This window comes from Eleutherodactylus coqui, chromosome 1, assembly GCF_035609145.1.
Source record: "Eleutherodactylus coqui strain aEleCoq1 chromosome 1, aEleCoq1.hap1, whole genome shotgun sequence".
Classification (NCBI taxonomy): domain Eukaryota; kingdom Metazoa; phylum Chordata; class Amphibia; order Anura; family Eleutherodactylidae; genus Eleutherodactylus; species Eleutherodactylus coqui.
Genome location: NC_089837.1, coordinates 220,917,907 through 220,940,467, shown reverse-complemented (window position 1 = coordinate 220,940,467; position 22,561 = coordinate 220,917,907). Strand labels below are relative to the sequence as shown.

Here is a 22,561-nt window from a genome sequence, read left to right as displayed (position 1 = left end):
TGGTGCATCTAAATGTCCTGACCTCTCCTCTGCGCAGCAGAAGGCAACATTTGGCAGTCATTGGGTAACTGTGGTGGCAGACTGTTGGTGCCCAGAGGTGCGGTGCCAATATTTCTAAAACAGTTGCACTTGTTAGCTTCTCCCAAACCAGGGTATCGAGAATGCACTAAGACTGGTTAAAACATGGACAGACATCTGACAGAAGATCATACGGCTGCAGGCCACGTGTAATGGATCCTATAGACGAGCATCGGGTTACATGTCTGGTATCTCAGCAATGACGTGTCAAATTGGACCAACTAAATCAGCAGTACAACAGCGAGGAAGTTAGAATATCTCCAACAGTCTCACTGAAGTGAGTGGAGCCACGGTTCCATTCCTTTGGGAATTTTCAAGACTTCCATTCTGGTAATCAGTAAAGATCTCAGTGGTCAGACTCAACCAATCCATCAGCTTTCACATTTCAAGTGGATGGGTGAAAACTTGAAGTAACTTCAAGTTAATGAAATACCCTTTAAAGGCCACAATTGGCTCTATCTGTAAGAGGTTAATAAGTGTGTTATGCTATTTTCATTATACAAAGTAGCAAAAAACTGAAATCCAAAACCTACAATGTAAAAAGTTACTAGATCCTTCTTTCATCTACTTTATGTTACGAGACGCATTTACTTAAGAAACATAGGGATATGCACTTAAGACCTTGAGTTCAGCGTTAGCATTATGCAATTTTGGATGGCTTTCATCAACAGTGATGTGAGATTGCATGACAACCTTTCACTTTATTTGTCTCTTGATAATCATTACATAATACTTGTTTTATATTGTGTAATAGCAGATAACTAATATATGCGCATAACGATTTCTGTGTGTTTCAGTTGCACCAATTCCTCCACCATGTTCACTGCAAGCTTTTTGCTTTCCATCTTACTCTGGACTTCAAGCTGCCAAGCTTTGAAAAAATTCATTGGTGCAGTCTATGAACATGCAGTAATACTCCCCGATTATACAACAACAGCACCGATGTCAAGACAGGAAGCCCTTGATTTAATGAATAAAAATATGGATATTCTCGAAGAAGCAGTGAAAACAGCAGCACAGCAGGTACAGTGAGTTGTATCACTCTTTAATTATACATAATGCCTATTTAAGAAGCAAACAGTATTAATGAGGATTTGTCAGGGCACTATATTAAATAACGATGATTTTGTGAAAGGAAGTGGGCATAGGTGTGTTAGTTACCATGATTTAGTATAGAACACCCAAACACACACAGAATCATTTGTAAATAGTACATTTCGTAATAAGAATGTATACATAATTAATTGAACTAAATTCTTCATCATAAAATGTATGTTGCTAGAGAGAAGTGCTACCTCGTTGTCCCCCGTACAGAAAGCAGTGGTCTGGTGGTCTTTCTAAGCCCCACCTCCTAAGGCCATGTGACTTTCCAGGAGGAAAACGGGAATAGAGAACTGTGGAGAACTGCTTAGAAGAAGCTCCACTCCCTGCTGGAACTTTCCAGATGTCCTGCAAGCACCCTATATAAAAGGCAATTTCTCATGATAGACCTGTACTATGGTGTGACAAAACTATGTTATTGTTTGTGATTTACTGGGTAGCATTTCTTTTCTAAACTTAGTTAGCTGTACTTAGCTAAAGGTGATTTTATAGGAAAAGTTTAACTGTTTAGTCTTCCTTTTACTAGAAGTCTCTTGCATTATTTAGTTCAGAAATTGCATATCTTTGTAACTCTACCTGCTGTATCATATCCTGAACCTGCATCGCTTTACCATCTCCCACAATAAGGGCACAAAAAGTTTTGTATAACAATTTCGTAATCTCTGTCAAAAAAATCTAGTCTGCAACAAAACGCTTCATTCTGCCATTTAACCCCTTGAGTGGCACGCCCGGAAATTTTCCGGGACGAGCTCCACTGCTCATAGCGATATAGCCCAGAAGATTTACGGGCTATGTATCACTATGGGAGCTGCAGAGCACAATGACACAAGCTGTGACAGTGTGCTCTGCCTGCACTGTCCCACAGAGAACAAAGCAGGACATTGAGAAGCAGGAAGATATAGCCGATATGCTGGCAATCTCCTGCTTCTAATATCCTGCTTTGTATACAGGTTGCTATAGAGACCATCGACTTGTCAGAAGCAAGCCGATGGTCTCTGTTGCAGGGAGAGCTGGTGCTTGGCTGTCAGAGGACAGCCAGGCACCAGCTCTTACAGCAGAGATCAGAGAAAACCTCTGATCTCTGCTGTGTTAAAGGGGTTGTCCCGCGGCAGCAAGTGGGTCTATACACTTCTGTATGGCCATATTAATGCACTTTGTAATGTACATTGTGCATTAATTATGAGCCATACAGAAGTTATCAAAAGTTTTATACTTACCTGCTCCGTTGCTGGCGTCCTCGTCTCCATGGTGCTGACTAATTTTCGGCCTCCGATGGCCAAATTAGCCGCGCTTGCGCAGTCCGGGTCTTCTGCTGTATTCAATGGAGCCGCTCGTGCAGAATGCCGGATCCGTGTAGCTCCGCCCCGTCACGTGCCGATTCCAGCCAATCAGGAGGCTGGAATCGGCAATGGACCGCACAGAAGAGCTGCGGTCCACGGAGGGAGCAGACCCCGGCGGCCATCTTCAGCAGGTGAGTATGAAGACGCCGGACCGCCGGGATTCAGGTAAGCACTCTCCGGTTTGTTTTTTTAACCCCTGCATCGGGGTTGTCTCGCGCCGAACGGGGGGAGGTAAAAAAAAAACAAAAAACCCGTTTCGGCGCGGGACAACCCCTTTAACCCTTTACATGCTGCAGTCGATGTGACTGCGGCATGTAAAGGGCTGTCACCATGGGACCCCTCCAGAATGTGATCAGGGAGTCCTGATGGGTCTCTGTGGAAGTTCCCTAAAGGGACAAAAATAAAAAAAAAGGAAAAAATTATTTAAAAAATAAAATAAATAAAATTAAAAACACTTGTCTCCCTTTACTTTGTGAAAAATGAAAAATAAAATTACACATGTGGTATCCCTGCGTCGTAATGACCCAGAGAACGAAGTTAGTACATTATTTAAGCCCTTAATGACACGGTCCCTTTTTTTCTTCTTTCCCCATTTCTTTTTTTCCTCCCCCCGTTTAAAAAGTCATAACTCCTTTATTTATCCATCGACGTCACTGTATGAGGGCTTGTTTTTTGCGGAATGAGTTATATTTTTCAATGGTGCTATTTAAAGCACCATACTGAAAAACTTTTACAAAAATCTAAGTGGAGTAAAATGAAAGAAAAATGCTTCAGTACGTTTTGTTTGTACGGCACACAAACTGCAACAAAAATGACCTTATAACTTTATTCTATGGGTCGGTACGTTTACTACGATACCAAATGTGTATACTTTTTTTTACTAAAGCACTTGAATTTTTTTTCAAAGACATTTAATTTTTTAAAATTATTTTATGCTGCATCTTCTGCGCGCAATAACTTTTTTATTTTTCCATCGACGTACTTGAGCAAAGGCTTATTTTTTGTGGGATGTCCTGTAGTTAACGTTGGTACCATTTTGGAATACATACAACTTTTTGATTGCCTTTTATTGCATTTTTTCTGGGAGACATGGTGACTGAAAAAGTGCGTTTCTGGCGTTGTTTATTTTTTTTCCGGACTTTGTTCACCGTGCGGGGTAAATAATGCACAATTTTGATAGATCAGACATTTACGGATGCGGTGATACCAAATATGTATTTTTCTTTTATGATTTAGATTTTTTTATTATAGATATGGCAAAAGGAGGGTGATTTAACTTGTATTACTTTTTTCCCCTAATCTCCCTACAAATTTTTTCACAAAAGTTATGCAATACATTATATATACCCAAAAATGATGCCATCCAAAAGTACAACTTCTCTAGCAAAAACCAAGCCCTCACATGGCCGTGTCAATGGAAAAATGAAAAAGTTATGGCTCTTGGAACGCGACTGCAAAATTAGTTGAAATTAATTGATTGGCCCATTTAAAAAACCTGCCCTGATGGGCACGACAGGGGGGTAGGAAACCCGCTACTCAAGGGGTTAAGGCTGTGCATGGCCAAAAATAATAAAAGAGCTGATAAACACCTTTCCCGCTTCTTCACATGCCCAGCACCGCAACTCCGTTCTCTGCACCAGGTCTATCTTGACTGGTTGCAGTTAGCCTGTTTATGGAACATTATAGGCTGCTGCAGCCAACCACAGATTTCAATTACTGACTGCAGCCTGTCGTCATTATTTTGACCACTAGCAACAGAATTTTCAAAAATAAAAAGATCTTAGAAAACCCCTTTAACGTATGAAAAAAACGGTATACTTTTATAGTTCACACTCTAAATTCTAAATTAACCTACCTGATGTTTCCAGTTTACAGGAGAAAATCCATGCAAACACAGGCATAACATAGTGACTTGTGCTGTTAATTGTGATCAGCTAGGTAGTTAAATCGCTCTGATTTAGCAAAATAGAATCATGTGTGTCCAAACCGATTTTTGGCGAAAATAAAATCTCCATAATGCCTGCTACACTGGTCTGCGTCCAGCCAATCAGCAACCAGGGCACCTAGATGATGTCATCAAATAGGTTTTTCATCTTGAATATGGGCAGCAGTTTCATTGGACACCTGCATCACATGACCTAGCCATATAAACATAGGCGTTATATTACTAGTAGCCATTTTAAATATGAGAACAGGACAGAGAAGCTGCATTATGTTTATATGCCTCTACAAAACATTTTCTACACTTAGAGAAAAATATTATGCACAGGATATATTGCTGCTGGAGCGAAAAATTGTATACCAGCACAAACGATAAAGTGGATTGTAGTGGAGGAACCAGAGAAAGAAGCTACACAAGCATTATATGCCTATTAGAGATGAGTGAGTATACTCGCTAAGGCACTACTCGCTCGAGTAATGTGCCTTAGCCTAGTATCTTCCCGCTCGTCCCTAAAGATTCGGGGGCTGCCACGGCTGACAGGTGAGTTGCGGCGGGGAGCAGGGTAGAGCAGGGGGGAGAGAGGGAGAGAGAGATCTCCCCTCCGTTCCTCCCCCCTCTCCCTGCCGCTCCCCGCCCCCTGCTGGCCCCCGAATCTTTAGGGATGAGCGGGGAGATACTCGGCTAAAGTACATTACTCGAGTGAGTAGTGCCTTAGCGACTATACTCGCTCATCTCTAATGCCTATACATATAGTGATCTGTACTTAACGACAGATATTCTGCACAGAATATACTTTACTGCTGATGTGAAAAACTATGGCTTGTTTGGGAGGGACCAAAGAAAGAATCTGCATGAACAGTTATCGTCTTCAAAAAATGTGCTCTGTACTTAGGGATGGATAGTCTGCGGAGTGTATATTTCTGCTGCTGTCAGCATATATAGCAGCAGAGCAGACAGACTACGCTTTGAAAATATTGCAGTTCTGTATTTGTGGCCTCAGACATTGTTCAAAGTCGAGAGTCCGATGACTGCAAATTATTTGCAGGCATTATGCAACTACCTGTGTGGAGGAGAGAAGGAAATTACGCTGCATAAAATAGGGACAGATCACAATATACAATATATACACTAAGTAGCCTTTCGTTCTAACATATCATGACATCCAGGGATTGAAACTCAGTTAGATGGCTCTGCAGGACCAGGTTGAGAAGTAATCATAATAATAATCTTTATTTGTAGAGCGACAACTTTTTCCGCAGCGCTTTCAGGCATGGATAAATACAAAACAATTAGAGATGAGCACGCATACTCGTCCGAGCTTGATGCTCGTTCGAGTATTAGGGTGCTCGAGATGCTCGTTACTCGAGACGAGCACCACGCGGTACTCGTCTCGATTAAACGAGCACTGACCATTGAATTCAATGGAGCCGGCAATACAGCCGACTCTATTGAAAGCAATGGGCTGCCGGCGTACGCGGGATGAATTGTCGGGAAGGGGTTAAATATATAAGCCCTTCCCTGCAATTCATCTAGAAATGTGTAAAAATAAAATATATATATATACTCACCTGGTCCCGGCAGAACGATGTTAGCCCATTGAATTCAATGGAGCCGGCAATACAGCCGATTCCATTGAAAGCAATGGGCTGCCGGCGATCGCGGGATGAATTGTCGGGAAGGGGTTAAATATATAAGCCCTTCCCTGCAATTCATCCAGAAATGTGTAAAAATAAAAAATATATATATACTAACCTGGTCCCGGCAGACGGAGTTCAGCGCGGCAGGCTGCAGTTCTCCTGAACTGCTCTAAACAGCTGTGAGTAGTATTCAGCAGCCGGGGATTTAAAATCCCCCGCCTGCTGAATGAGATGCCTCTGATTGGTCACAGCCTGACCAATCAGAGGCATCCCTCACTCACACCCATTCATGAATTCATGAATGGGTGAGTGAGGGCTGCCTCTGATTGGCTCAGGGGCAGCTCTCAGCTGTCCCTGCGCTGAGCCAATCAGAGGCAGCCCTTACTCACCCATTCATGAATTCATGAATGGGTGTGAGTGAGGGATGCCTCTGATTGGTCAGGCTGTGACCAATCAGAGGCATCTCATTCAGCAGGTGGGGATTTTAAATCCCCGGCTGCTGAATACTACTCACAGCTGTTCAGAGCAGTTCAGGAGAACTGCAGCCTGCCGCGCTGAACTCTGTCTGCCGGGACCAGGTAAGTATATATATATTTTTTATTTTTACACATTTCTGGATGAATTGTAGGGAAGGGCTTATATATTTAAGCCCTTCCCGACAATTCATCCCGCGTACGCCGGCAACCCATTGCTTTCAATAGAGCCAGCTGTATTGCCGGCTCCATTGAATTCAATGGGCTAACATCGTTCTTCTCTGCCACAGCTGTTACAGCTGTGGCAGAGGAGAACGATCTTTACGCTGACAGTGGGGGGGGGGGGGGTCTCACTCTTGCCGCTATTGTGGCTTAATAGTGGGACCTGGGAACTTGAGATGCAGCCCAAAATGTAGCTCCTCGCCTGCCCTATTCGTTTCTGTATCGTTTCCATCACTTTCTTGTGTTTTGCAGATTTTCACAAATGAAAACCTTAGCGAGCATCGGCGATATACAAAAATGCTCGAGTCACCCATTGACTTCAATGGGGTTCGTTACTCGAAACGAACTCTCGAGCATCACTGAAAGTTCGACTCGAGTAACGAGCACCCGAGCATTTTGGTGCTCGCTCATCTCTAAAAACAATGCAACAATTACAACGTGAGGTACATTCGGTTTGAAAGTGGCTGTCCCCACACAATCTGAAGCCAGGCAATGTCATCTGTGACAATGGGGCCAACCCGCTCTCAGTCCTTTGTCTTGGCAATCTCACACACGTACCTTATCTGGCCCATGTGATGAACCTGGAAGTACAGTATTTCCTAAACAATTACCAAGATTTACATCCACTTTCGACATTCACACCCAATTGCCTCTCATCTGGCAGAGCTGTAGCAACAGTTCAAGCTACCATCTTACCATCTCATCTGTGATGTACTTACACAATGGAATTCCATATTGGATATCTTGCAAAGACTTAGCCAGCAGCAGAGAGCGAACATGGAGAACAGGTGGTTTATTCCGTCAGCAGACACTGTATGGAGGTTGATCAATTGACATCTGTGGATTGGCTGCAGATCAGATGTTTGCACAGTTTTAGCCTGCTTTGAGGAGGCAAACAAAATCATCATTCGTGATGAGTGATGACGCATTAATCAGCATGACCATCCCTGTTTGTCTGCTGGAAGCAAAGCCACAAGGTCTCAGGGACAATAATGTGTTGTTCTCACAGTAGGAGGAAGGAATATCAATATCCCAATTGTTAGGTCAGTCTGCCATTTCTCAACACTGCAGGGAGGGTGGCATTGGACAATAATGGGGGCATCTTCTCCATCAGTTTTCTCCACCCATGGAGAAGTATTAAGGAGTAAGAGCAGGAGGAAGGGGATAATAACTAGGGAAGGGGGCTCTATTACCAACCTCAGTGGATGGTGGGACCAGCCAGATGACACTCTTATGTCTGACCCTGAAAAATGTTGTCCATCACCCTTAAGAATTTTGAGGCATATGAGTGCTTTTATGCTGCAGAGTTTGCAGTAGGTCTGTCGTATAGCCAACATCAAAACATAAGGTCATTACTGAGTCATAACCCTCCTTGATTCCAACTACAAGGTCAAAATGACAAATTTAATTGCAGCAGTGGAGAGGGACCTCAAGATGCAGCAGTACAGACTGTTACGCGACTTGAACAAAGCATTTCCCAATGACCACAGGAATACATCCACAATGGATCGCAGCTTTGTGGCTCATGGCGAATGAGCACTACCACCGGTGGCAGGAGAAGACTAACAGAGTTGTGGCATGGTTTTTTCAACCTGTTACAGCCTGCAGCAACAGCACAGCATAAGGCTCAGAGTCACAGACAACACTTATCCCTGATGGGTCAAGATGGTGTCCTCTCCCACATAGATGTACTTAGACTTGAGTTCTGGGTGTCTAAGCTGGCCAAGAGGCTGGAGCTTGCACTACATGCTGTAGAGGTGCTTGCCTGCTCCGCTGCCAGTGTGCTATCACAAAGGGTGTGCAGCACAGCTGGGAGTGTGATAATTGACAAACACACCTGCCTGTCCACAGACAATGTGTATCAGCTGGCATTTTGATAATGAACCAGGAATGGATTTTAAAGACCACACTATGCCCTCACGGTGCTTGTTGTGGTGGTTCTGGGAGGGCTGCCTTGCTGATAGTCTGGTGCTGGTTTTGGAAATGTTCCTACATCTTCTGGCTTAGGTGGTTGTGGTATTAGGTGTGATGTGTTTAGTCGCACCTGGGGGGAATTATCAGGGCTATTTAGCTTGGCCTGATACTGAAGCTGAAGTGTTGTTGATTTTTCAGTCTCTCTTTGGCTGGGCTAGCATTCAGAGCTTGATCCTGGATCTCTTAGCTACCGATACATCTCAGAGCTTGTTTGCTTTCCTATTTTTGGTTTCTTTTTTTTTCCCCTTTCCCATGTAGGGTCAACCAGGGGCCAAGGCACGCAATCAGGGTGGTTCTTATTGGGATGATCGCCCTGCTTTCACACAGGGACCCCCCCACCCCCTGTTTTTAGTTATATAGGGACAGCATTTTCCATTTATTTGTTCTGTTTTGTTTTAGCAGTTGTGGGAAATGTTTTGGTGACAGATCCAGCACGTCCTGGTTGAATGGAACAGTGCTGTTGCTGGTGGTGATGCCTGCTACTGCTCTCCTTCTCTTGCTTCCACCATGTTTCCTTCTCCTACTATTGCCCCTCCATCCCCAAATGAAAAATATGTCAATATAGAAATATGGAGCTACAGCTCTCATGTTTCCCTGAGGGGCACAATCTGCCCTCAAGGTTCCGTTGCTCTATTTCTACTGCTTCCGCCATGTGTCCTTCTCCTGCTTGTTCCGCCAAAATCAAAAAGTACAGGAAGAGGGGTAGCTTTACAGCTTTTCCTTGGAGAAGGACCATGCTTTGGTGTTCTGTTCACCTGGTAGAATTTGTCAGCTGCAAAATGTATGACATTGCTTTTAAAACAAGCAGCACCTGCTGTCTCTTTTAGCGTAATTTTTGGTAGTTCTATTTGTCACGTTACAGGCAGCACATGGTCATGCTTTTGCCAACACACTTTTGTTTCTCTGGGTTCTATCCTGACTAGTTAGGGTTAACATCTCCTGCGCTTACTAGTTCAGGTCAATTAGTCCTGCAGCTGTTAGCGAGGTGTGGCTGGGGATTGACAGTTCTATCAAACAGTCAGCTTCTCCCTTTTTCCTATATAATCCAGTTCTTCCTGGCTGGTAGTTGCTGGTTATTTTTCAGTTCCCTGTGCAGTCATCCTGCTCAATGCTCCTTTCGGTCTGGCTCTTGTGTTTGGGATTGTTCTCTGTTTGTCTGGTATTCTGTTGTTCTTGTCTTTTAGTTATTGTCAGTCTCTGTTTGTTCCTCAGTTGTCAGTACTCTGGTTCCCCTTGGACAGCCCCCCAATCCTTGTGGAAGAAGGTGGGGTTGTCCCTTTTGGTACGACTGCTCTGCTGTGAGGTGGGTTCAGTTTGAGGGGTTCAGAATGCCCCGCTCTATTCATTTCCTCACTTCTCTGTTCACCCTGCGTCTAGCCACCCGTATAGCAAACTTACACTTCCGTTCTGGTTGCCCTCGTACCAAGGGAACTCTGGTTTCCCATGCTTGGGTCTTCTGTTCAAGTAGCAAAATTTGTCCTTTGCTAAAATTCTGACTTTTCTTTAAGGCCTCTCTCACACAAGTTTTTTTTACAGTGTATTACGCAGGCAGCTTTTATGCACGTAATACACAAATTACAAACTTTAAATTACTTTTAATTGTGCCTCTCTAAGACAGCATGCGAAATGCCCATGCAAAAAAGGTGGCAGTATGCACTATATTGCCCCGTATTACGCATGCATGCACACCAAGACAGTGTATGGTGATTGTCGTCACACAGCAATTTTGCAACGCATTGCATATTGCTGTGTCCTCCATTGCAAGAGATACGTCCGCTGCACACAGGAAAAAAGTGTTTGTGTATCAGAACCCTAAATCAAGCTGCAAACCTGTTGTCTTACTTGGAGCAATTTGTGGTAGTTCTACAGCTGTCCCTCTTGAGAAGGCCTGTGCTTGGGTGTTCTGATTCCCTAGTGGAATTTGTCCTTTGCAAAATGTATGACATTGCTTTTAAACAAGTAACACATCCGATGTCTAAAAGATTAGCTGTTTGTGTTGAAAATCTCTCCTTTTTCCAGTTTTATTAACAGATAATTGTTATTGTTCTCTGTCATGTTACAGATGTTGTGCAGTCACCGGTCGCTGTTTCTACAATCTCTCTACAGGTTACAACGGGCAAGCTGCCTAACGGCTTAGATGAAAAGGCCGTAACTGTTTAATTAGGGGCTCAGTTACTTATGGGGTATAAACAAAGTTTTGTAGTATAAATGCAGTTTTTTGCTTTTTTTTCTAGTTTTTTTGTGCTGATGTTTTTGATCTGTGCTTTTATTTTACATTTTTGTATAGTCTGCTTCGGATACTCTGTTCTTGCTTTCAAATTAATAAACATTTTACACTGAAATGTTTTCTTGTTTTGTTTTCTCTAGGGGGCTCATATAATTGTTACACCAGAGGATGGAATATATGGTTGGATATTTACAAGGCAAACAATTTCCCCTTTCCTGGAAGATATTCCTGACCCTGATGTCAACTGGATACCATGTTCTGATCCTCAAAGGTATAGAAACAGTCTGACTTAAGTCCTTTCATAACCCTTCGAATCATTTTTCGAGACCTATATTACATCTCTACAGCTTTCCCTATTATAGATAAGGCAGTTTTCATGTTTCTGCCTTTCCAAAATCATCTAGAAATTTTATCTGCTCCCTGTGAACCTGTTTTTATGGACATAAAATAATAAAGCAGTACATTTTTGAATGTAGTCACCAGGGTTGTATCTAAAGATTTATGGGTGCAAAAGTTCCGATTGAACACCCCACCTCCTACTTACCCGGCAAATTTTCTTCATGCCAGGCAACTGGGGACTAAATGTTCAAGTTGGGAAAATATAGTAAAAGTAAAAGAAAATGTCCAGGTAAAAAAGGAAAAAAATCACTTTGGAAATCAACCTTAAAAAACATTGGCAATTGTTTTCAATGGGACAGTAAGTGTGATGCAAAGTTTCCCATTGATAACAATGGGAAAAACTTCCTGATCCTCCCACGTGGCTGAATGCCATGTCGGAGGATTGCTACTTCACAAAAATGATGGGAGGCATTTTTGCCAGAAGAACACCTCACATTGGCATGAAAACACATGCTGGCAAGCGTGATATCAAGCTGAATTTCTTGCTCCAACATTGGGCTCACCGGTGTGCAGGTACTCCCACTGCCATCTCTCTAGTGGCATACCTGCAGGGAGCGAGATTCCCTCTCGTCTCGCACATCTCACTCTGCCGCCATTCTCACTCTGGTCATGCAAGAGGAAAACTCCCTTTCCTCCTGTACCTAGCCCTTGCTGGTCACTTGGATTTCACTGGTCTTTCATGGTCCTTTGCTGTCACTGGGCCCTTCTAGTGGTCTCTTGGGATGCACTTTCTAGTACTCACCTCCATATGTTGTTGTGCAACTGCCACATGGCTTGAGCCACACTCGCTCACCCTAAGATGATGTCCATCAGCACTTTAATTTGGTCTCCTTGTTCACATTCATCACAAAAAATGCACTACCCATGTCACCAAAGGGGTCGATGCTTTTCCAAACATGTTCTGTGAGCTTCCCACATCATAAAGTGGGCAGGGATTCTCCCTGTATTCGGAGTGGTAGCGCTGCTCGTTCTTACAAAAGAGCTTTCGCACTCCTTTATATTACCATGCATCATGTTGTGCAGAACAAACTTGACAACATATCACCATCCATGACAGGATGCAGTTGACTGTGACACTCATGTGACTTATAGTCAGTATGGATAAAATGTTGTCATAAACTGATATAAAAACTGTGGCAGGAAATCTATACAGTGATGGCACTGTAAGTCACAGAAATCAGTATAATACATATATTATTTTACTATTTTATGTCCATAGGTAGCTTTTTTGGCTAATGGCTTTTATCAATGCCTGCAGGGCAAAGCTTTCAATTTATGGTAATAGGAAAATCTCAATCAATGATCCCCTTGATAACTCCTTATGGACCTTTCATATAGGATGGAATTACACCGCAGGACAAGCCAAATTCACAGCTGTGTAATTCCACACCAGAATCTGCAGGTCTAACACTAGATTTTGGTGCATAATTTACTACGGTTAGTGGTGTGTTGTGCAGCCTATTCTGACCCATGTGAAAGGTCCCTTAAACTTTTTTGAGTAACAGTCGTTGTGTCATTTACAGCGCAAGATGATATCTCAACATGAGCGATCACCTTGCGCTGTGAGCTGAGGATGCAGAAGACAATCGTGGTGTCCCTGCTTGTCTTCTGCATCCAGCTGTTCCCTGCTCCGAGCGCCCGGATGTTATACAGCTGAGCGTTTGGAGCGGAGGATGCAGAAGACCAGTGGGATGGCCCCGCTTGTCTTCTGCACTCAGCTGTTTTCTGCACGGAGCGCCCAGCTCTTATACAGCCGGCGCTCCGAGGAAGGTATGGAGAACACAGCTGGACCGCTCTGTTCTTCATACCCATGCCTGTCATCAGGGAGCGGGATACAGCTGAAACGATAGTATCAGCTCTATCCTGCTGTGAATTCCTGATAAGGCTCATCGTTGTCTTTCAGCACACTGAAAGACAACGATGAGCGACGGCTTAACGAAAACTGCATGATGTCGGTGCAGTTACACACAACGATTATCGCTCAAAAGATGGCTGTTAAACAAATTTTGAGCGATAATCGTTGTGTCTAAATGGGCCTTTAGGATGACTGGGTGCCCTTAACAGTCTAGATTGACAGCTCATTTGTTCCCTTGCATTAGTCATGCAGGCGCCTTATGGCATCTCTCTTTTTTTGGGTGAGGGTCTATTGTCTAACAGTACATTGACTTTAAATTGTGCAGGTTTGGTCCAGCTGATGTTCAGACAAGACTGAGTTGTATGGCAAAGAATAATTCCATTTATGTGGTTGGAAATATTGGTGATAAAAAATTGTGCAAAAGATCTGACGTTGGATGCCCAGATGATGGCCAATATAACTATAACACTGCTGTAGTGTATGACTCTAATGGAAAGTTAGTAGCACGCTATCACAAGGTAAGTCTCTAATTTTGACTGCGTTGGTTTTTTCTTAAATTTTAGTCTCCCACTCTGTAACTTTGCAATGTTGCAAATAAACACTGCATATACCCAATGTAGCTGCGTATATACAGCGATTATTATGTGCCCATAAAGAACAAGAGGGCTCTATTGCGAGTAATACACAGTAAATAGAACATGCCGCGTTCCTTTTTTACATGCATATTATATAGCAAAAACACTAGTATGAGTAGGTCAATGAAAATCAATGTATTTTCATGGACTCCATTCACCACGTATTATGCACACGTACATTGCACACATAATACACATAATGAAATTACTTTCATGTGAACCTGTCCTAATGGTACATCTTTCTTACAGTATAACCTGTTTCGTGGAGAGAACCAATTTAATGTACCCAAAGAGCCAGAGATTGTGACCTTTGACACCCCTTTTGGAAAATTTGGAATTTTTATCTGCTATGATATACTTTTTTACAACCCAGCTGTTGCACTGGTAGTAGAACACGATGTGGACACTATTCTTTTTCCTACTGCATGGATGAATCGTCTTCCTCATCTAACTGCTATAGAATTCCACTCGGCATGGGCCATGGGAATGGGTGTGAATTTTCTCTCTGCAAACACCCATAATACTAGAATGAGGATGACCGGTAAGCCCAAATGCAATCTCTCACAAATATAGTCTAACCCACAAGAATAAAACATATAAATATAAAATCCTCAGTACTGTAATAACTATATATGTATCTTAAAGTGTATCTTTAACCCCTTCATGACATGACCTATTTTGGGCTTAAGGACGCAACAATTTTTGACGGATTTTCTTCTCCGTTTATCAAAAGTCATAACTTTTTTATTTTTCCATCGACGCAGCCGTACAAGGGCTTGTTTTTTGCGTGGCAAACTGTAGTTTTTATCGGCGCCACTTTTGGGTACATAGACTATATTGTAAAACTTTTTTTTTTTTTTATGATAGCAGAGAGAAAAAACGCATCAATTCTGCCATAGATTTTTTTTTTTACAGCGTTAATCATGCAGCATAAATGAGACATTCCATTTTTTCTGCGGACTGGTACGGTTACAACGATACCAAAATTCTTACTTTTTTTTTTTTTAGGTTTTCCCACTTTTCTGCAATAAAAACCCTTTTTTTTTGGAAATCTTTTTTCTATTCTAAATCGCTGCATTCAAAGTCCTGTAACTTTTTAATTTTTTGATGTACGGTGCTCTGTGAGGGCTTATTTTTTGCGAGACGAGCTGTAGTTTTTACTGGTACCATTTTGGGGTACATACGGCTTGATCACTTTTATTGCGTTTTTAGTGAGGCAAAATGCTAAAAATTAGCATTTTACCTCAGTTTTTTAGCGTTTTTTTCCCATGCACAGTCAAAAGCATGTGCAACTTACTCTACACGTCGTTACGGACGCGACAATACCAAATATGTGGGGATTTATTTATATTTTTTTTACCTTTTTATGCTAATCTGAGAAAAAGCATAAAAATTTTTTTTTTTACTCTTTTTTTTACATTTTTTTAATTCATTTTTTTAATCTTTGTTTTTTTTTTACACTGTTTTTGTCCCCCTGGAGGACTTTGACCACTTCCCTGATGATCACTGTCATAAGGCATGGCAGAGCTACTGCTCTGCCATGCCTTATCACTTATACAGCGATCCTAGGCATAGGCAATACAGGACCTGTTGCCATGGTGACAGGCCGGGCTCTCGCCGGAGACACAGAGGGAGTCCGCTCCCTCTGTGAACTCTTTCCCTGCCGCGATCTACTTAGATCGCGGCAGGGAAGGGGTTAACAGCGGCGGGCGCATCTCCGATGCCCCCCCGCTGTTGCAGCGGGACGCCGGCTGTGACTGACAGCCAGCTCCCGCTGCGGGATAGCGCGGGATCATATGTGATCCCGCGCTATCTCCAGGACGTAAGTTTACGTCCTGTTGCGGGAAGTACCCGGCTCCCAGGACGTAAACTTACGCCCTACAGCGGGAAGGGGTTAAAGGATTTTCCACTTGAATGGGAATGAGCTTACAGTACTGTTCCTGCGCAGTGTACAGTGCTGTGCTGCTTCTGGTTGGCAGCAACTCCAGTAAAAGGCTCATCAGTCGGGTCCCGGGTGTTGGATCCCTTCAATCTGATATTGATGACTTGTCCTGAAGATAGGTTATTAATACTCGCCTCAAACACTATTCATCCGGCTGTGCTCTAGAAGTGCTGAACGGCTGTGGAAGACGTCTCAAAAGTCCGCAGACTTTCTCCACTTTAAATTCATGCTCAGAACCTACAACCTTGCCCTCCACTATGCCAAACAAGTCTACTTCACCTCTCTTGTCTCCATACTATTCCATAACCCTAAATGGCTCTTTGATACTTTTCACTCCCTTCTCAGCCCTAAACCGCAGCCCCCCATGACAGATCTCAGTGCTGAAGAGCTGGCTGCTTACTTTAAAAAGAAAATTGATGACATCCGGCAGGAAATAACCTCCCAATCCCAGACTAGCCCTGACCCTAGTCTCGTCAGTATTACATCTAGCTCCTGTCCACTCTCTGCACTTAGACCAACGACAGAGGAAGAAGTCTCCAAACTGCTCTACTCTGCTCGCCCCACCACGTGCGCTAGCAACCCTCTCCCCTCACACCTCCTCCGATCCCTCTCTCCGGTGGTCATCTCCCACCTCACCACTATATTCAATCTTTCTCTGACCTCTGGCATTTTCCCCTCCTCATTCAAACACACTATCATATCCCTGCTGCTAAAGAAACCGACTATTGACTCGACCAATGCTGCGAACTATTGACCCATCTCAAACCTCCCCTTCATCTAAAAATTACTAGAACGCCTGGTTTACTCTCGCATTATACGCTATCTCTTAGAAAACTCTCTTCTTGAACCTCTACAGTCTGCCTTCCACCCCCTACACTTGACAGAAACCGCCCTGACTAAAGTGTCAAACGACCTCCTGGTTTTCAGTACCATCTCTATGCTGACGATACTGAGCTATACACCTCCTCGCGGGACATCACAGCAACATTCCTCCAGAACTGACCGACTGTCTGCTGTCTCTAACACTATGTCCTCTCTCTACATAAAACTGAACCTCTCAAAAACTGACCTTCTCCTGTTTCCACCCTCTACTAACCGACCTCATCCTGACATCTCCATCTCAGTGTGTGGCACCACCATAACTCCCAGACAGCACACCCGCTGCCTTGGGGTCATATTCGACTCTGACCTCTCTTTCACCCTTTACATCCAATCTCTCGCTCGAACATGTCAGCTGCACCTCAAGAACATCGCTAGAATACATCCTTTTCTTACCGTGGACATGCTAAAAACACTCACTGTTGCCCTCATCCACTCTCGGCTCGATTATTGCAACTCGCTGCTGATAGGCCTCCCCTGCACCAGACTCTCCCCTCTCCAATCTATCCTGAATAAGGCAGCCAGGCTCATCTTCCTGTCCAGCCGCTAGTTGGTTGCCTTTGCCCTGTGCCAGTCAATGCACTGGCTGCCCATCAAATACAGAATACAATTTAAACTCACTACCCTCATCCACAAAGCAATCCACAGCACTGCCCTGTCTTACATTGCTTCCCTCATCTCAATTCACCACCCAGCCTTTGCCCTCTGCTTTGCTAACGAAAACAGACTAACTACTCCTCTAATTCGAATCTCTCATTCCCACCTCCAAGACTTCTCCAGAGCAGCACTTGTCCTCTGGAACGCGCTACCAAAAAATATCCGGGCAATCATTGACACACAAAACTTCAGGCGTGCTCTAAAATCGCACCTCTTCAGGAAGGCATACCATATTCCCTAAACCAAACCCCTCTAAACTCTGCCTGGTAACATGCTCCCTGTCCTACCAGCTGCAGCTCCTGCTAGCCTTAATCAGCCGACATCTGCAGTCATACTGACTCCGCCACTGTATGGTCTGACCATTGTCTGTGTATAGCATCCCTCACTCTCCACCTCGGCATACCGTGCACATCTCCAGCCCATTTACCTTCTGTATCACCCCCTTATCTGTAGTATGTAAGCTTGTTGGAGCAGGACCCTCACCGCTACTGTTTCCGTCAATTGATTACTTCATGTAACCGTGGTCTTGTTTTTATTTCCCCTGTATTGTAAGCGCTGCAGAATATGTTGGCGCTATATAAATAAAGATTATTATAAAGATTATTATTAATAGTATGCGCCCGGAAAACCCTTCAATAACATTTATCTTGGTACTAAATATATTTATCTTGTACTAGTGATGTGCAGATCTCTTTCTTCCTGTTTTGTCTATTGCATGCCACCTAACATAAGATAGACAACCAGAGGTTTTTACAGGATTAACAGTACATGGCTTGCAGAAACCCCACCTGTCCGTGGGTTGTGTCTTTTTTTGGTTCCTTCTTGTGTACCCCACATGCAGCAGACTGCTAGGCACTCTTGCATTTACTTTGTAATTGCAAATGAGCTCCATTGAAGTGAATGGTGTTCAGCTGCAATACCATAAGCAGACTGTGGACTGGTGTGGTGCTGTTTTTTAAAGAAAACAGCTATGTTTTTCTAATCCTGAACAGTAAGCTTTAACTTCCCTACTCATCATTAAAAATACATAATTATTCCAAATGGTTCAAATTAACAAAATATTTCTAATGTTTTTTTCTCTTTATAGGCAGTGGAATCTTTTCCCCAGATAAAATTGTTCCATATTATTATAACATGATGAATGAGTCGGGACACCTCCTGATCTCAGAACTTAATTCTCATCCTCGGAATTCTTCAACATACTATCCTATCACATGGAACCTGTACGCCTCTCAAATCGAGAACTTTCCTTCTGGCAGCAATGTTTTTAATGGGTACCTTGCTTCTGATAAATATACTTTTACTGAGCTTAAAGAGCTAAACGGAGAGTATTCCATTTGCCAAAATGGCTTATGTTGCCACTTAACTTATACAATGGTTGAGAAGCGCACTGATGAGATGTTTGTATTTGGTGTTTACAATGGTTTTCACAAAGGAAATTACTATCTCCAGGTATGATTTTCAATTTTCTTTAAAACTACTTAAATGAAGATTACAGTTGGAGCCACTGGGTCATATATAGTGGATAAAATACAGAGACGTTCAAAGTGGTATGAAGTAATTTTACATATCTTTGGATGTAACGAAGGAAACACATGCTATAAAATCCTTTGCATTGTGAAATTGAGATAAAATACTGTATAGACAACACCAGGGGCAAAACTAGAAAACACTATTCCCCGCAGCAAAGTTTTGAATGGGACCCTCTTGAGTAAGAACATTTACCAGATCTATGTGTAAGTTCAGACAAGTACACACTATAATGCCAAATTATACTTAAAAAATAAACTAACTAACAAAACTAGGCTGCTAAGTATGTGCTTACCTTTATATTCTTAGGAATAGTTTAATAACAGTTAAGTGCTGATATTTCACCCCAAACCACACCCTGAAAGTATATTGCATGCTATATATACAAGGTACAAATATTGTCACCATTACCATATTAACTCCATACAATTACAGAACAAAACCTACTTTAACAAAACCAACATTACCAATAATAACACCATCTAAGGGCCAAATAATACTGCCACGCTATGATCACATATTACCAACACATATTATCTAATACCCCTATACTGCTACTGAATGAAGACTACTACAAAGATCAGTATTACCAGTGATAACACTACATGAGAGCCAAATAGTATCCCCAGACCTTGATCACATATTAGCACCAGATAGTGATAGAATAATATCACCACAGTTATTAAAAAATACCATTATAAGAAGACCAATATCGTCCCAATGCAGTGACCATATTGCAGTAGATACCAGCTCTACAGAGGCACTTTGCAGACCATATAAACAACTATAATACCAGTGATCTCAGGTTATGTCCTCTCTGTCTGGAGTTGCTCACTTTCCCCTTCTTTTCCATCCAGCTCTGGCCACCATGATGACTTCTTCTGGCTGCAAGTTGTCTGCAGAATTTGACTAATACATCTTTTGCTTCCTGTTTTTGCAGTGCATCTTTTCATTTTCCACACATTTAAACATTCTCCCCATCCATTGTGCCCAATATAGTAGTATTGCCACCTGTAGTGTCCCTCACAGCAATAGTATGTCTCCTTTTCGGCTCCCTGCATGCCCCACATGGTAAGTGCTGCTTTTACTGCCCTTCATACAGAAATAGCACCCCCTTATGTCCCCTCTGAATCATAATGCCCCTAACATACCTATGTAGAGTAATAAAATCCCCTGTGATGTCCGCCGAGAGTAATAAAGCCCCTTTCATATTCACATGCAATAATGCCCTTTTTTTATGCCCACAGTGTTATAATGCCCCCTTTTATTCCTCAAGTGTAATAATGCCCCTTTTCATGACATCATGCCCCATTTATACCCTAAAACAGGTTGATGGGATGGAATTATACTTTATGCCTGAGGAAGAATCTTGAGTAGGTCTGAAAGCTTGCAATAATATCCTGTATTTTTCTTAGCCATTAAAAGGGATATCTACAGGATTACTTTTTTGTTCTTGCTAAGAACAAAGACTTGTCTAGCATGCTGCTGTCCCCGGCTTAATCAATATTTCCAACTACGCAATACTGATCATACTAGGTACCTTGTTGTGCTATAAGAAACATAATGAACATATGCCATTAAATTATCATGTCAAATAACTATTACGTCATCCTGCTAGTTAAAGAAGCACTTTTGTGAAAATACATTTTTACATCTTTGCCCCCCTCACCTTATTGCCTGTCCCATACTAGACGTCTCTTTTGTATACTGCACTCACTTCCATGCAGTGCAGCCTTGTGTCTGATACAGGCACCATTTTGAGCAGCAACAGACTGTACTACCTTTGCCTACTGGGAGGACACTGTAAATATCATTAACATCTACATTTAAAGACCATAAGTATGCAGTCATACAGGATGAACTATCATTATAACTGTGTAATACAAGCTGATTTATATAACAAAAAAACCTGGGAGGCTGATTTTTTTTTAAATTCACGGGAATGTACCAGAAAAGCAAAAGAAGGCTTACAAAAATTATTGTTTCTGAGTCAAACTTGGCTAATGAGTTTGACTCAATTTTTCTGGAATTATCCTATCATCAAGAAGTGAGTCTGAACCCGCTATACCCCCTAAAAGGCGTCCAAGGACTGCCACTTCAGAGGACCCTGATTCATCTGATGCTCAGTGGATTATCCCAGAAAATGTCATACCCCAGATTGTTAGCTGGTGACAATGTGTTTCAGTGAATTTATATAAATTCTAGAAATGGTCTTCCACAAAATCTTAACACTCTTTTTAAAAGGTCTTTACTTTGGTAAACATTTTCTGGTTAAGACACAAACATTTGCCATATATTCTTGCTGCTTCAGCAATTAACAAAAAATGAGGAGAAGTCATTGCAGTGGAAAATACTTAAACTTTTTCTGCAGTTTAGACCTTTTTATTACAGTTTCACATGGGTGATAAAATTTGTGCGTTGCGAGATGCATAAATCTTGCACAAATATGAATCCCATTGATTTGAATCAGTACATACACATAGGCAATGTTTTTTCACATGGCACCACGATGCGAAACTATGCAAGAAACAAATGCCAGTATGTTGTCTTCCTGTGATATCGACCATTATTTTCAAAGGGGCCAGAGGCAGTAGTGCCAGCCCCATTGTAAGCAATATGAGAACTTGGCAATCCTCTGTCCCAGCTGCAGCAGGGGATTCCTTCAGATGTGGCAGGGAAATCCCTTCAGACATGATGAGGAAATCAATTCATACGTGGCAGGGGTGAAGGGATTCCCCACGGGGATGAAGGAATCCCCTTCTGCTGCTGTCACAGAGGATCGCCGAGTTCTCTTATTGCTTTCAATAAGGCTTGCACTGCTGATGCCCCATTGAAAGCAATGGGATGAAGGGTTTCCCCTCAGTGATGCGAGGCTGTTTTCACATGAAAATGCCTCGCATTCCACGGGGCTTTCACATGGTGGAAAGTGTGATATTGATATTGCCCTCATCCATGTGAAACTAGCCTTATTGACCCAATGAGAAGTTATATTATTTTGGTTTGTACAATAAATAATATAAATTATAAGAAGAAAGTAGTGGGGACAGTGCCTTTGTATCACGTAGCATCTTGAGAATGATATTTCCAGATCCTCCCATAATCGACCAAAGTGGAGAGCCACATGTAAGAGAGAGAACTCCCATCAGAAGGTGGGGGTAAACCAATGAGAAAGCAGAAAAAAAAGGAAACAATGCGCTCAGACTTAATAAGTCAAGGGCATCAGAAGTTACGGACTCAGAAGAGGGGAGAATAGACAGCAAAGCTGAATATACACTCCCCTCTAGCCATCCAGGATCGCCTATCAACAGAAGTGATGTGCGGAGTCCATGTCTTCTTCAGAGGATAAGATATCCAAATTTTATTAACAAAGATATACAATTATAGAATAGAGGTCTCCGGGTGAGGCCCCAACATGCAATGCGTTTCGGCTCCTACCAATGGAGCCTTTTTCAAACTGTTACTCTTTTAAGTAACTGTTTTTTGCTACTCTTCTGCATGTTACTCTTCTGAGTTAGTAACTTCTGATCCCCTTGACTTATTAAGTCTGAGTGCATTGTTTACTTTTTTATGCTGCTTTCGAATATAAATTATACTATAGGAGTCATTTATGTCCCAACCAAAAAACAAACTAAATTTTATCATGTTTTTTTCAAGAAAATCAAGCATTATA

The 22,561-nt window shown here is 42.4% G+C and overlaps 1 protein-coding gene across 1 annotated transcript in view; it reads left to right on the top strand.

The window, feature by feature from the left end:
• Nucleotides 1–869: 869 nt before the first annotated feature.
• LOC136631307 (pantetheinase-like) overlaps nucleotides 870–22,561 on the top strand; it is a 36,742-nt gene continuing 15,050 nt past the window's right edge. Inside the window, exons 1-5 of the mRNA XM_066605575.1 lie at nucleotides 870–1,101; nucleotides 11,135–11,265; nucleotides 13,574–13,766; nucleotides 14,133–14,424; nucleotides 18,449–18,813. Coding sequence (XP_066461672.1) covers nucleotides 895–1,101; nucleotides 11,135–11,265; nucleotides 13,574–13,766; nucleotides 14,133–14,424; nucleotides 18,449–18,813 — 1,188 coding nt within the window. The 5' untranslated portion in view covers nucleotides 870–894. The remainder of the gene's footprint in view (nucleotides 1,102–11,134; nucleotides 11,266–13,573; nucleotides 13,767–14,132; nucleotides 14,425–18,448; nucleotides 18,814–22,561) is intronic.